The 16,106-nt window shown below is 48.8% G+C and overlaps 3 protein-coding genes across 3 annotated transcripts; 1 reads left to right on the top strand and 2 right to left on the bottom strand.

The window, feature by feature from the left end:
• Positions 1-7,469: 7,469 nt before the first annotated feature.
• LDX57_003350 (uncharacterized protein) lies at positions 7,470-9,567 on the bottom strand (the record flags this gene model as incomplete). The annotated part of the gene is made up of 3 exons (XM_046084996.1): positions 7,470-7,715; positions 7,778-9,174; positions 9,543-9,567. The coding sequence occupies 3 exons, from the start codon at positions 9,565-9,567 to the stop codon at positions 7,470-7,472; spliced, it is 1,668 nt and encodes a 555-aa protein (XP_045940959.1).
• A 2,168-nt stretch (positions 9,568-11,735) lies between these two features.
• LDX57_003351 (uncharacterized protein) lies at positions 11,736-13,127 on the top strand (the record flags this gene model as incomplete). Its single annotated transcript, XM_046084997.1, has 1 exon — positions 11,736-13,127. One exon carries the CDS (start codon positions 11,736-11,738, stop codon positions 13,125-13,127), a length of 1,392 nt encoding a protein of 463 aa, XP_045940960.1.
• Positions 13,128-14,685: 1,558 nt separating this feature from the next.
• Positions 14,686-15,717, bottom strand: LDX57_003352 (60S ribosomal protein eL19; the record flags this gene model as incomplete). The annotated part of the gene is made up of 4 exons (XM_046084998.1): positions 14,686-14,832; positions 14,954-15,104; positions 15,316-15,585; positions 15,701-15,717. The coding sequence occupies 4 exons, from the start codon at positions 15,715-15,717 to the stop codon at positions 14,686-14,688; spliced, it is 585 nt and encodes a 194-aa protein (XP_045940961.1).
• Between the last annotated feature and the right edge of the window lie 389 nt (positions 15,718-16,106).

Raw genomic sequence — 16,106 nt, forward strand, 5'->3', positions numbered from 1 at the left:
CCCAAAATCCCTCCCTCCACCTTAAGAGTGTATAGCCCCCTCCCTCTCTCTCCCCCCTGCAAGGTGGGTGATTTCTACTGCCAAAGCTTCCTGCGCGTGATGTATGTGGGCTGATGCTATGAACAAGCACTCGATGCAAGGGATAGCCCTGTCGATAAATGGCCAGTCCTTGAAAGTGATACAGTGGGTTGCACAAGAACCACATTCCTGGACGGTGACAACGGAGGTACTCCCTCCAAAGGTTGCCCTGCCCCTTTCAGAAAGGGTCATGGCGAAGTAACATGATTGGCAGTTCTTACAGATCGCCTGACACGCTTCTTTAACTCTATTGTTTTGAAACCCCTAGGCACGGAGTCCTTACGTCGTTGTCGTTGTCGGTGGCAAGGCCGTAGGTGTAGTGTATCTGGACTCTAAATGGGTGCCATCGCTGTTTGAATATCTCCTGGATCTTGTTATTAGTCTCAGACAATGAAATCTATATAACCTACCAGACGTTGAACTGGATATACGGGATGGCTTATTCGGTTACCAGCCAAGGACATTGGTGCTACTGCTGAACCCCAGCCAATAACTACTGGAATGGAGCATTGAACCCCAAGTCATCACGAGGACGATGTAGATCAATTCCAGAGCTCATGGTCACAGTCATGGGGCTTTTGTCTTCGTAATCTTCACCATTCTGAGATCCTTAAGTGTCAGGGGCCGAGATCTGGTCGTCTTATGGCACAGTATACAATGTGAAGTGATATCGCATCAAGTTACATAGTGCGGAGTACGCATGCTCATACCAATAAATAAGAATGATTGACGGAGCAGCTGATAGCAACCGCAGGTAGGTCATCCCCCGTATTGGTTCTGGCATGGGAGGGCCTGACAGCGGGACCGCCCGCCCTGTGACTCCGAGGGGGTGGTACGCTGGCGGATCATAATTCTACTGTGACTGCGCGGGTGAAAGCCTCCCTCCTTTCCCTCAATAGAAAGTGAGGCTGACAATTTCGGGGAATTTCGCTGGGAAATAAGGCGCGGTTATGGGCTCTCCGGGTTATGGAATGCCACCTAATTTAATATGAAGTGGCAATTAGTTACATCAGTCGGATGCGAGTGATATCTCAAACAGGAAGGAATATTCAAACTCCGAGGCACTACTTTGAACTAAGTTGTTGGAGGGGGTTCATTGAGAGGGGGTTCATCAGTTGCCTTGTTTATCTGGTTAGCATCCTGCGATATTAGACCTTTTGGTTTCTGGTATTTCTAGACTAAGTAAACGGGATGCATACTTCCCGAATGATTCCAGTTGCCTTGCGGTTATATTGTCTTTGATTGTTGCTTTCAATCCAACACTCCAAACCAATGATTAATACGAGGAGAATAATTAATACGAGGAGAATACGATGACATCAGAGATGTTTTTGCGATATGCTCTTGTAAAACTCAAGGCCTTCTCTTTACATTGTGCATATACCTTCTCTCCCAGGTAAAGATATTCATTGCGCCCATCCCTTTTGCTTGTTGATATTCCCGCGGTGGTTGATCAACGTCGTCGTCCAAGTTTATGATATCATAACATCGGTATTGTAACAGGTATATGCCACCACAACTAATGCGTGTAATACCCACGTGGTCGGCGTGTCTTGACAGCATGATATTGAAGATATGCTCGGCCGAACTCATTTTATTTTCAAGTGATATTCTGGGTGCTTGAAGAACTCTTTGTCTACGATGTACTCTGTACTCCGTACTGCTCCAGAGTATCCACAGGCACTTTATCAAGAGAAACGATACACACCATTTGTGTCTACGTTAGTCGTTTCAGTATTCAAAGTCTAATCAATCCCTTAGGCAACTCCTTGCACAGACCCCACCACGTAAAATCTGTGCGAGCAAAGATTCAATTTACTCATGTGTACTCTATAAATGCGTCTACCGTCCAAACCATAACACAGTATATCGCCAGTCAGCCAGGAACAGACCTTATGATCTTGCAACCGGCATGTGTAGTGCAGCCTCGAGAGTCGCACTGCGTCAAATGTGCTACGCAATTGAAAAAAGATAATTAGATTGAATATGTTGGCTCGTGTGCCAGAATTACATAAGTTGGAGGATCATACGATCAAGGGCGCAAGCACTAAGATAGGGTGCTAAGAGAGCTGAAACAGGAGTTGCTAGGGCTATCAAAACATACATAATCGATATTTGTCTGGGTGCTACAACCCATAACTACATACATAACTGATGTAACCCCAGTTGCAGGTCCAAATGACCCGAAACTCTCTTCTTCGCCGAATCTTCAATCCGCCAAGGGTGGTGATTCTCCTCTCTGCAGATGCAAGCACTAGCTGTGGTTGGAGGGCCTCCTGCATACAACCTAGCCTGATATAGGGTGAAGCTCTATGTTTTCTGCGTTCTCATCCTTTAAGTAGAATACCGAATTTAATCTCTCCGATCCATCCAGATTGAACCGGAAACATAAACAGAAACAGAGGAGAGAGATGGCGGCCATACAAAGTTGTCGTGGTCAGGATTGAGACAGTGGAATTCTCCATCTATTCCTACGGTCGCTCTTTCCCTTGCGGCTGCCCTTCTCTTGACGCTGTTACTCTCACCCAAGAGCAGCTCTGTGGCAGAGTCGATCCTACCCAGACAGAGTGGAAGGAGGCCCAGACGGACAAATCTTCCCCATCAAATTATCATCCTCCGCTTGCATACGCGGAGTAAAGTCAAAAATTATTCTTGACCCCCAGGTCAATGCGAAGTTAGGATTCTAACTTCCATACCGTCCGTACCCATGGGCCTGGTTGACGGGATCGGGAGGCTTCTCGGTATGGCTTCCACCCCCCTGACGAACAGCTCGTTGAGCGGAGAGAAAACGAGAAATGAAAGGGCCAATATCTGGTCTGTTGGGGCCGAACACGCGGGCTGACCACAATTTGGCTATTGTCATTCGGCAACATTGTGCTTTTCATTTCCTTTCCTTTTTTTTTTTTTTTTCTTCCATTTATCTATTTTTCTTTTTCTTATTCTGTATAACTCCGTATCCGTACGGAGTACGGAGAACCTACCCTGTCGATTTATTTTTATCTTGGTCATTAGTACTCCGTATGGAGTCGTACTTCGTTACTTGCCTTATCATTGCATGGCAAACGGGAGAAGCAAGTAGAAAAAGCCCACTAAGGCAAAATGCATGACACCTTTTTGCCTGCCGCGATACCAAAAGTGAAGGTAAGTCCGAGTTCTCTTCCTCTCTCACTCGCTCTCAGTGTGTCTGTTCTGCTCTCCCGTGGCGTTTCCCGGGATGCCACTGGATCTATCACATTTCCATTGATCTGGAACCTCAATTAATCTCCTTTCCTTTTCGTTCTCCTCTCTTCTCTGCCTCTTGACTCGTTGCTCCGCTCCCGCCCCTTTTAATTAATTGCCTGGATTACGATTACTGTTCAGTGTCCATTGATCTAGGGCTTCCTCCACACCGAACATGTCCGCGATGGCGCTAGACTCGAGTGGAGAGCCATGCTCCTATAGTAGGCTTCGTTGGATCGACTTTCACATACCAGAGCTGGCGATTCTCATGTCATATGCAGTGTGGTCGTTGTTCGCTCCACAATGGTTTTCTTGGTGGTATTGATCTATTATTTGAATATTTGACACTCTGGCATTCTATGTGTAGTATACCACTTACCGCGCAGTCGACCAGTCCTTCATCTAGGTCTATGTCTCATAATCATATTGTTATATATGGCTGTCTATGCATGTACGAACGCGATAGATACACTGGTGGAAATTGACATTGACACATGTCATGTACATATACATACCCGTACATCACTTCGACTTATAAGGTCCGGATAGCGAACATTCTAGGGACATACATACCGAGTACGTACACAGTATGTACCTACTATACACACACATGCATCCATGGATACATCCTGTACTATGTAGATAGGTGCAAGGAAAGACCATATAATTCTCTGGTACCGAGACCTGCAAAAAGCCCGATGTAAGAAGTTTTTTTGCACCCAAAGATGCAACTTTGTGTTTGGTTGGGTAATAGGGTAGTATTCCAAATGACCGAATAATTAGCAATCCGTGCATGTACAGAGTACAGTAGGTACAATACCAAAGTAGATAGATAGTTACATGGGGAGTTACACACATTATTGTTACCCATTGTCGCGCTCGTCAATTGAGGACAGGACACGAGAGGGGGAATCGATCAGCATCAGCAGGCAGGTGAAGGAAAGCGTCCCGAGCCTACCTACCTATCTAGTCTCTTGGTGTCGTGGAATACGGAGGACGTTGTTTGCCTAATGGTTCATTTGCGCACCGTTCAGGCAGAAGACACGGGCTTGGAGGAGGGCTCGGATAGCGTGCTGGGTGGTCGGTACGGATCGTAGGTAGTAGGTAGTATTCATTAGTAGTTAGGCGGACGGGGGGTGTTATACGAGTGAGTGATTGAAAGTTAGCCTGATGAAACACTTCCTGAAGACGTGAGTGATGTGCAGACCGACATGCCTATTTAAGTCATGTCTTCAGAGCGATAGATTGGTCTGGAATATCCATCCGGCTGAAGAAAAAAAAAGAGAGATTGCAAACAGGATGGTCACTCGGACTCCCCGTTGTCTGACATTCAAGACCAACCAGACCGTCGTCAAGCATTTACTGGGTTGGGCATCGTCCCTCTTGCAAAAGTACCTCTCCCGGTCTTGTGGATTCCGTCCGCTTCCCCTGATCAGCAATCCCGATGAACGGTCGAGCCTTTCGGACGGGAATCTCCATAATCGTTTTCTCTAGAGAGATTTATCTGGAAGATGATCTTACTAGATATACCTGTGTGGTGAAGTAACTACTAGGTCTGGATCTACCGAGTGAATATTATCTACATACAGTAAATCAAAAGTAGACGAATACGTACTGTGTAGTGTGTAGGTAGTCAGTCAGACCTAAAACAGCAAATAGCTACCTAGACAGTAGCTACCCCATCAATATTCTCCCGTGTCAGCCATCATACCTTGTTCATATACGGGGTATATGAGAAAGCTATGCTATGTGTGGATGTATAGTGGAGCCAAGTCGATGCAAGGCAGCCATATCGAATAATTTCTCCCGCCTTGTTTTTTGTTGGTCGCTTCCATGTTTCTTGCGTTTTCCGCCCCCTCTTTCCCTCTCTACGGCTTTCGTTTATCTTGCCTAAGGTCGGATATCATCTCCGCACTGCCTAGCTAACTACAGTGCATGGATATATTTTCTTTTTTTTCTGTCCTCTCCTGTATTTGTATGTCTGCCTATCTCTCTAGATACAGTATCTGTCAATGTCTATCCCCACGCACAGACGCCCGTCCCGGGGGGATGATCAGAAAACCTTGGGGAGCCTCACTGCACGGAGCATCCTGACTGGTTGGTTTCGGGGTCTGTTCGCTGGGGAGGTTTCGCCAATCTGCGTTCAACATTGCTGTTTTGGTCTGGATACGGTCCTGGTTGGTTGCTTGGTTGGTAGGTTAGGTAGGTGTCTTCTATTTCATCTGCTCCAGGGATGGGAGATGATCGATTGGAGAAAGTGAGGCTGGTCAGGAGCAGGTATTATCATAGTGGTTAACTAATTGATGACTGTCTACGGTACACTAGAGGATACTCTGTAGGGTAGGTGTCTGCTACCTACCTACCTAACCGACCTGAGATGTCTGTACGTATGTACTTCATTGTTGCTAATACTGAATAGGATATTGCTGTGGGTATCTACGTATCTCACAATACCCATAGACAGAACACAAAGGGGAAGGGCAATACAAACAAAACACTACCTAAGTACGGAGTAGGTGTCTACCAGGCATTCCATATAGACATGTAAGTATCCCAAGTATCCAACCGAACAAATCCATACCATATGCCCGATTGTCTGTGTCACTAGCTGAATAGGTAGTGACATTGACACATCTCCACCAACCCAAAGAATCAGAAGCAGCAAGACATGTACTCCGTACTCCGTAGCTACCTAGACAGGCACCGGCCACACCGAGACATCCATGGAAACCCACAACTGCAAACGCAGCCCCCGCCGTCGCCGCCGCCGTGTACGTATCCACGTATGTATCTTATGCATGTATGTATGTATGTACCAGGTATACACGCACATACACATATGCACTCCACGTCGAAGCAGGGAGAAGAGAGAGAGGAAGGAAGTGGGCGTTTCCCTCGGCTTTGGCGGCTGGGGTGTCCACGGATTTCTGTACGACCTGACCTACGCCTTAGGATGAAGTTCATACGTGCGTACCCTCTGACAGCATCTGCTACTACCTCCGTAGGTCGGTTAGGGCGGCTTGCCGTTTGTATAACGTGTACGATGTAGTTATGTCTGTGTATACTGTAAAGAATGAATGGGCTCTTTCGGGAGGAAGGTGGATAGAGCTGGAGCTTGGACCCTCCACGCGCATGACTCTGCCTACATGGGTTGGTTGCTCTATGGACAACCTAAGTAGGTAGTTACTCCGGTGTAGGTAAGCCAGCCGGTACGATGAAATAAGGTAGTGTAAACGGAACAGAATTGCAAACGAGACCGACAGGGGAAATGACAGGGAAAGGTGGGAGGCTTCCACAATGAATGTGGCACTTCCCTGCCCATGCAGAGAAGAATACGGATATAATATCCACACGAATATTCTATTGTGGCGGAAATCCCAGAAAACTAGGCAGCTCCTGCACGTAAGGGCCTCAATATTCTAAACCAGAGATTCAGGTCGAGGAGGCTACCTATACCTAATCGACTGGTCGATTTACTCTCCAATGTTGAGGGAAAAGGAGGGAAGGATTCGTGTGGAGAAACACATCTGTCTACTGGGTTGGGATTAGATCAAAAACGTCGTTCTGTCGATTTGCCAATCATGGCGTCACGATCTGGCCATCGGAAGGGATGAGAAAGGGGCGGGTTTGAAGGGAGGGAAGGGACGGGATGCATGGCGCTTAGGAGGGCGGTTGATTGGCCGTCATCCCATCCGAGTGTATGCTGGAAAGGGGCTGGGATGGTTTATGGGTTGGTTGGATAGGGGTAGATTGTTTGTTTGTGCATTGGTTTTGATCGTCTATGGTAGTGATGGTCTATTGATATAAGTAGGGGTAAGGACAGCTGGAGCACGGAGGCAAGAAGAAAGATAGAACCTTGAAATGATTTCCGAGTCTCGTGTTGTGGATTAAAGAGTCCCGAGTCCTGTAACAGCTGATTTGCGAGCAAGCAAGCTGAAGTCTACGCGGCGTAGTCTTTATATATGCAATTTCAATAAATCTTTCATCTGACTGCTGTGCGAGTCGTAATCCTCTGTCTATATACTTCAACTGCTTCGACGACCCAGCTTGTCTGTACGGGTGATCAGAATGTGAATAACATAAATGGGAATACCAGTTTATATAACAAGTCTTTCATTGCGACAAACTGGCTGAAAAGACAAAGATGCTAGATAGGGTGACAGCAAATAATCTCAAGGCCGACGAAGCATGTAATGGAATATGGTCCATATTCCCTTGAATACCTCCAGGCGCTCCTGAGCATCGAACAAATCGTACCATTTGGTCCGCCGCATCTTAAGGACATACCACGGTTGATCTTCTGTATCGGAGTCTGGAGGGAAGTCGCTGTCGCCTGTTGTCAAGACCTCAATGTACCGACGATGCACGCGCAAATGCAGGATGGCAAGATGGTGGTTTATCGAGGAGAGCATGTAGATCTGTTCAATGACGCTTCGGGTTAGTCAAGTCGTTCTGCGGATACCTTCTCACAATGACTTACATCGTCAAAAGCGCTGTCCTGGCTCTTCCCGATTTGAATATACCTCATCCGTCGGTCCCAAAGACTAGGCCCTGGTTGAACGAGTCTCCACCTCTCGGCGTTGCTCAGTCGGCGTGCACCGTTTGGTCTTCGGGCCGCAAAGAATGGATGGTCGTATTTCGATCGTTTGCGAGAATTGCCGGCGTCTAGGGCTGGTGTATCCTCGCCGTGGCTAAAGTTGCCACTGTCACCCACAACGTCGTTGAAGGCGCCACCCCACCGGGGGGTCATCGTCCACCATTTCCCCTCGCCGGGCTTGACTTCAACCGCTCCCTGGCGCAGTCGCTCTTGGGCGGCTAGAAGCATGCTTCCTAGCTCTCGAAAGAGATCGCACACCTCCCCAATTCCTGACCCCGCGGCTTCTTGCGGTGCTCGAAAGGAGGTTTCGGGTCGGCACTGGGCTGCAAGTAGAGGCCCTTCCATGACGCCGCTTCGGGCCAATTGTCGATCCTTGGGAGATCTGGCAACCTCAAAGGTCTGCCGAATGGGGAAAAGAAGCGTACCGAGGGTGAGTCGCGGAGGCATGATGGGAAGGGCTACCTGGCACCCGAAGGGCCAAGCGGCCATTTCGGTCAACGCTCGAATCGTCTCCTCGCGAACATCTTCGGGCATCTCATGACCAGTTCCGATACGTCGGCCTTGATACATCGTCACGAGTTCCGCTTGTCCGTCTTTCAGGTCATTGCCATTGGATTGATTGTCAAGGTTCATTTCTGTGCCCGTCTGGTCCTCGGCCTGGGGTGGCGGCACCTTGCTATCTGTTTGCATAGCATCCTCGGGACCTGTCTGTGGGGTGCTGCTTCGAGGTGTTGCAGGACGTTCGTAGTAGCGATCTAAACTCGTATCCCAATATTGCGACATGCGTTCCAACCCCATCCAGAACTTTCTCGCCTGCGTCACCCGGACCCTTTGGCGGCCATCCCGCGGAGGTAGCCTGCCAACCTCTCGGAAGGCATCGTCGTTGTCAAGAAGCAGCTCGTCCTTCAGCACCTCGAATCTCTCCTTCGGCGGATACGGGTTACCGTTTTCCAGTAAGATAGGGGACCCATCGTCTGTTGACGGCGACGGGTTTGGGGAGTCGTCCTCCCACGGCAGCAGGGGGGAGGAGTTGGGGATATCCTGCCGTACGATAGCCGAGGCAGGGACATCATGCTCTACCCTCAGATTGAAAGCTTCGAACTTCTCGGCCGAGATATCTTGCGGCTTTTTGATAGAACCGAGGATATTGCCTATTTCCCTCAGTGAGGATTCACGCTCGTTTCCCGTCGTATCCGAAATGTGGACAGGGAAGTCCAAGCTCGTTGGGGCCGACGGGGGCCGACGTTCTTTCTCAGGCTCACAGCCCACTGGCGTGAGGCCTGCATAAACAGTCAGTAGGGGAATGCATAGGCCTTTTTCATGGACTTGATCTAGAACTAGGAAGACAATGCGCAAAGTAAAAAATTTGGTCATTTGATGTCGATCAATGGGCAGATGAAACCTCACGATGCTTAGGTCGAGGGGCTGTACAACGTGCCATGGCCGGGGAGAGCTGTAAGCTCACCATCGAGCATGCGGCAACCGTTTCAGGAGGAAAGCCCGGACTAACATAAGCTTATGGCATTGGTGTTGTAGGACAGGGAGTCTTCGCATTATTGACCACATCGTGATTGTAACTTGGGCGGATAAAGTTGAAAAAGCAGAGTGGGGAGCGACGTTATTGAGGAAGAGGAAAAGAAAGCCTTACCAATTCCACCGCCCCATCCGAACATGATACGATGACTTTATGAGAGGAGGACTAAACTCGATCTTTACTAAGGCCGGCAATGGGATAGCTCGAGTATATAGATCACAAAAAACACCAAAGCTGTGAATTCAGTCAGATGCGATTAGAAACAAAAAAAGATGGAGTAATCACATGGGCTGTGCAGCTGTCAATAAAGCAAGTAGAGTAGGTCAGTCACGAAGGAAGATGATCGAAGTGAGGGCTAAGGGCGATCAGGCGGCGGTGGGGGTTTCAGCGACTACCAGGGTTCGCTCCGGACTCAAAATTGGGTAGGAAGGAAAAGGACAAGAGAAAAAACAAAAAGACTACCAAGTCCAGAAAAGGTATCGCCACGCAAAATGAAGTGCAGCAAGACGGATGATCTGAGAGGGGGAAAGCAAAAAGGCGCGGAGAGGAGAAGAGGGGAGAATGAGAAGACCATCGGCCGTTGGTTCTGTTCAACTTGGCGTCTTGTTAATATGCGGACTAGCCGGCCCTAGTGTTGACGCTCGACGATGGAGACGGTTAAGGCTACTTTACAGGATCCTATGATTCCAATCAGTCCTCGGTATTAGAGTGCCATGACATGGTGGGAGGTACCGTGGTACCAGTCACATCCAAATTTGGGTTGACTTTGGCCCCCTAGGCTGATATTGCAACTTTGCAAGTGAGAGGCCACATGTATGTACTATTGTATCATCGCTGAATGGGCGGACCACCAGATACGTAATTGGTATGCAGTTGCACCCTTCAGTCCTCCGCTTTCGACACCCATTCAGAAGAGCGGACGAGAAGGGCTCCACCAGGATTATCGCTAGCTGAGGTCAAGTGGAGTGGATAGTTGATGATCCTTGACTGTTTAGATTGGTTGGCCCTGAAGTGTCTGATTGGGACTTTGGAGGGTGATTGCAACATCGAAAGAACAGGGGATACAGGCATTGTCATCGTACTCGGAGTAGGAAGAGTCCTCGTCTTGTTTTGTTTTCGTGTTTGGCTTGAAGGTTGAAGGTTGAACTTATCGCAGGACGGACTCTTATGAGGCATCTCAAAGGGGATCGTCGGCCCGATCAGTCATCATCTCACATGACCGGGTCTTCCGAGAGGAGTTTGCGCTAACCTATTATTGGACTAGCGTTGTCTCTTATTCAGCAGGAAGTCCCGTGCAGCCGTACTATTCCCAACGAGGCAATTCAAGTCCTCCCAATCTCCCTCTGCATTCTCTCTTAACTCTAACTCAATTTCTTCCCTTTCTTCCCATCCATACGAGGTTCATCGGTAGAATATGATACATTTACATCCCACATCCTTGACTTTTTTGGTAAACTGTTTTTCATGGCTGACCTCCTTCGGATGGGGGCGCGAGGGGCCAAAGGGGCTCCCCTCCCTCCATGCAAGAAACTAACACCGCCCATCGTCGCAGGTCGTTCTGCACAAGGGATTGGATCTCCTTGATGGGTTTTGTTTCATATATTCCCCCGTTGCGTTCTTCGAGCCAACAACTTGTCCCATCCCCTGCTTCACCTTCCACCGAATGATGGAGTCCAGTTCGTCCCTCCGCAGTCGACTCTCAGCGCCCTGACTGGAGGAGCAGCAAATTTACCCTTTTTTCGTTATCTCCCCTCTTAATTACAATTTAGCCATCCTCTTCTATTTTTCTGCGATCTTGTTGTTTTGTTTTGATTTTATCTTTTTGGGCCGTGTATCTCATCCCTGTCTTCTTCGCCTGTCTGTCAATATATACTTACTTGCCAACGTGATAGAATCCCATGCTTGTGCCATTTCTGCCTCACCATCTGTTCCTGAAACGGTACAGTCGACGTGGGCCAAAAACGCCTCAGACGCCTGTTGTCATGGCTTAGTCTGGTGATTGCCCCTCATAGAGTCGAAGAAAAAAACAATGAGAATGAATTAGCATGCTCACAATTCCTTTCTTTGATCATATTGTGAAGATTTTTCATTCCTTTTTCGTTCCTTAATTCTTTCCACAGTCATTCCTTGATTACTTTGTCAACTCGACGCTTAGACACCCCGGACTACCGTGCAAACGCCCTGTGATACTTAGTCTCACAACCCCCCTGGTTCTTCTTTATGCTGTGCAGCTTGTTCTGCCTTCTCCCTTCCTCGGTTTAGCTACGCCATTTGTCGCGTCCAAAGCCTCCTTCCGAGCTAGGCGACATGTCAATGTCGAGCCCTGCGGTGATCTTCCATCATGGGCTACGATGTACCAGAGTTCACAAGAAATCGGCAGAAGTAACACCGTCGACCACCTCCTTGTCAACCCTGACTTCTTCCCTGACTTCAACGGCATCTGATGTATCGGGTGAGACCTTGGCTCCCACACAGCTAGTTGGGCCTTTATTCAACAGCTTTGCCACTCCCAGCACATACGATATAAAAGTACCACCACCCACTCTTGGAACAACTGCCTCGCAGACGTCACAAGCAGCGGATGTTGCACCGGTGATCGCCACTCCAACGGCGACAACGGCCGCTACAGTCATTACAGCCATTCCAAATAAACCGTCGGTAGCACCCGCCAGTTCAGCACCGGATGAAGTAAAAAAGGACATCCGGTCATCTTCCTATGATAGTGTCAATGATGCCACCACACTGCCACCCCATTCAACACCGGACCTCTTCACTCCTTCAAATAGCCCGACATTACCTGTGCATACAATCATACCTACGGTCAATGCCACCACGTCCTTTACATTGGTCTCAACAACCACTGGAAGCGTCCCTTCCCAGACTTATTCGCTTCGAGAACCTCCAGCGTCGTCCGAGGACAGCAATGACGGTGTCTCGCTGCGTACCATCCTAGGCAGCGTACTGGGTGCAACGGCCTTTCTCGTCCTTGCACTTCTAATATGTCTTCTCATACTCCGCAACCGACGGAAATCGAAAGGCGGCCAAAGTGTCGGGGGCAGTGAAAAGCCGCTGCACGAAGGCCGCCAATCACCAGACTCTGCGACTGGCTTATACCACGACCACCGGTCTAATGCCTCAAATGCGTCCGACACTTCTTCAAACTGTTCACTGTACAATTACATACCTAATGCACCACTAATATCCAACTACGATGGCCATCATAGTTCTAACCAACAACACCCGAATCACTACTCCGATCCTTTCTCAGACTCGGATGAAATCTTACCTACATCACGAGAAAACGCCTACCACATCAAAAATACAGTTAGATACCCGTTCCTCGATGATCCTCAGCGTACAGGACGGGCCAGCTACCCTCGTCGGCCCGCGTCCCTCCCTCTATCCTTCGCCTCCTCGGACAGCCATCGACGCCCTGGAATCCCCTTCATGCGAGACGAAGGATCCATGTACGGCAGCGATCGCAGCCTTGGCAGCACCATCATTCTTCCGGGGCGTAGCAGCTCCGGAAGTAGCCTCCGGCGGTTCAGCTACGGTGCTTCGGCAGCCGAACTAGGACTCTGTTCGCCGACAGAGCCAGTGACACGAGCCAGTACCCGCAGCGATCCCTTCGATTTAGAGATCCCTGCTAAGGCAATGGACCGGTATAGTACTTCCACCGTCATCCGGGCTCAGGTATAAAAAGATTGGGACACGGTTACACACCTACTATTCCAATCATTACCAGCACCGATGGCACCTCGAAGCGAGCAACTCCTTCTTCTCATTGCTCGTTTTCCATTCCGAGGACTCGGATCAACGAACATCTATGTGATATGACATGAAACACATGAGCCATGAATGAAATCCTGCAAAGCACAACCACCCGGACATCCCCGAACATCAACCTAATGCATTGGAAAAAATGGCGCACGAGGCACCATGGCCCTGACGAACGCTTTCACTTCTCTTCTGTATTCTACCTTACTTTACGATACGATTGCATTTCTAGCAGGTGAGGAGCGATCGCCTCTGTATGAATAATGTATAAGTACTATTAAGCGATTCTATGTTTTTTTTCGGTCCCGTTTTTTCCAATTCGATAGGGGTTTCGGTCTTGTCTTCGATAGGCTGTATTAACATTTATCAGAATTGATTCTCACCCAACATGAACTTTTACCTAAGCAGATGAAGCATCTGAACATAAAATCAAAGGTTCTTGTGTTCATTATCAGTTCCGACCGTATTTGGATATAACGCTTGTTTTTCCCTTCCGTTAGGTTATATATAAACTCGGTCCACATGAGTATATACGATCTTTGATAATTTGCCGCGGATCACACATAGCCATAGACAAATATATATCCGCATCTCTGACTACATTCGATCAACAATCAAATTCAATTATATACAATGTTAACACATCTATCTCCACCCCATCTCTCAAGTCCCGATCAGTCAATTGTACCAATAATCCAAGGACCCAAACCAAATACTTGGACTGCAAAAATACAGAACATGGGAGGGGAACTATATGAACTGATCGTCGAGTTCAATTACCAAGCACAGACTCAAGTTAACTATACGGGGTAGCGAAATAGGAAGAAGTACGACGTGCGACTTATAAGCTACATAGAGAGAAGCGAAGCAAGCAGAGAGATGATTCCAGAGACGTTACGACATTAGGATTTAGAACATGTGCAGCGCAGCTGTGACGGAGGACAGATAGCAGATAAAGAAACAAAAAGGGAGAAGAGAAACTCGAGGTAGATGACAGACAGGTGATATAAAACATCCGGTCAGGGAGGGGAAAAGTAAGGACGAAGATTATCGAGGACTTGAAACATCAGAGGGAGATGATGAAGATGAAATAAAAAAAATTTCGAGATTTCGTATCACACAAAGCGCCATGCCATTTGTTTTGATTTAATAGGATGGGGATATTTTTCTTTTCCTTTTGCTGGGCATCCTCACTTTTTCATCTCTCAGAAGTTGGTATTATCAATCCGAGGAGAGAAAAAAGGGGAAGGAAAAACGCTTTTTGTACGTCATCCCCCCTTGCTCTTTTCCCGAACGAACCCTTTTCCCCGATCCAGATTCTCCATATGACAAAAAAAAGACCCGTCCCGGATGAATCAAACCATCGAGCCAAAGCAGAAAAGGAAATCGGTCGACCGAGTTTCCGTTGCCTGATCGAGTGTTCCCAAGTTCCTTCCCTGCTTCAACCTCCGCACCGCCGTCAAACGTCAACAAAGGAAATTTACTCCTGACCCTCGGCGAGAGCGTTGCGCTTGGCCTCCTGGCGCTCAGCCCGACGCTCACGGAGAGCCTTGTTGCGGGCACGCTTGGCGTCCATCTCCTCCTTGAGAGCACGCTCACGGGTTCTCTCGGCCTTGGCCTTCTGGATCTGTTGCGTGGGAAAAAACATAGGTTAGTCCAACAATTCCTCATCAAGTGTACAGTGCGGCGTTGCAGGATTTCAGATATGTTGTATCGAGCCATAAATCAAAGACGGAGGCGGAACTTACGTGCTCAATGAGAGCACGCTTGTGCTTGAAGGTGTTACCCTTGCTCAGGTGGTAGAGCTCGTGGTAGAGGTGCTTGTCGATCTTGCCGGAGGCACGGTAGCGGACGAGCAGGCGACGGAGGACACGCATGCGGCGCATCCACAGGATCTGGCTAAATTCCAGAAAAGAAACCCATTAGCACATTGTGATTCCCTTCACCGTATGTTACGCAGATTTCCCCATGTCGATCGCATCTCGGTCGGGAATGTAATCGAGTCCACCACATTGCAAGCGACCGAGATAACTTTCTCTTGTTTCTTTTTCCCGTTCCTCCGCTGCGCATGGATCCTCGAAATCAAAAACTGGATGTCGTTTGAGCATACCTGGGCATACGGGCCTCCTTGGTACCCTTGCGCTTACCCAGACCGCGGTGTCTGCCGATTCTGCGGGCCATGTTGAGCTCACGGGCGCGAGAGCGGGAGTGCATGGTGACGGGCTTGCGGATGATGAGGCCATCGCTGACAAGCTTGCGGATGGTCTGGCGAGAGTTGGCGTTGGAGATCTCGTTCATCTCATTGGGGTCAAGCCAAATCTTGCGCTTGCCGCAGCCCACCACGGAGGCGGCGAGGCGCTTCTGGGTGCGAAGGTTGACCCTGTTTGTTCAGAAAAAAAGCCGTCGGTCAGCAGGAGATCCTTGGAGATGGATGCGTGCATGGGGGGAAGATAAGAAGAGGCGTAGCCCCACGAGGGCGAAAGAAAGGCCGGAACATGGGAACTGAAGCCATCGAAGGACAGGAGTTCCCCGAGTTGGACGAGATTCTGTGGTTGGAGATGAAACTCACATCTTGAAGTCGGCGTATCGACGGTCGTTGGCGGATGATGTTCGTTGCACTCGTCGACTGGGAGAATTCCTACGGCTGAGGAGTTTGAGACTCGGGCGGCGGATTAGCTAAGCCACTGTGTCGCTAAGCGAGTCGCTCCACCTTAGGGTTTGTGCCCCGGCCCGGGGGCTTGGCGTATGAGTCGGGATGAGTCATCAACATCCCTCGTTAACAACTATGACGATGATGACTGCATTGCACCAGCTCAAGGGGAGTTGAATTCTCTTCTATCGCATGGATTTCACCTGCTGAAACGAATCCCGGTTTATCTCATGGCCTGGTGCAAGGCAGTC

Source organism: Aspergillus melleus (genome assembly GCF_016097325.1).
Source record: "Aspergillus melleus strain CBS 546.65 chromosome Unknown contig2, whole genome shotgun sequence".
Classification (NCBI taxonomy): Eukaryota; Fungi; Ascomycota; class Eurotiomycetes; order Eurotiales; family Aspergillaceae; genus Aspergillus; species Aspergillus melleus.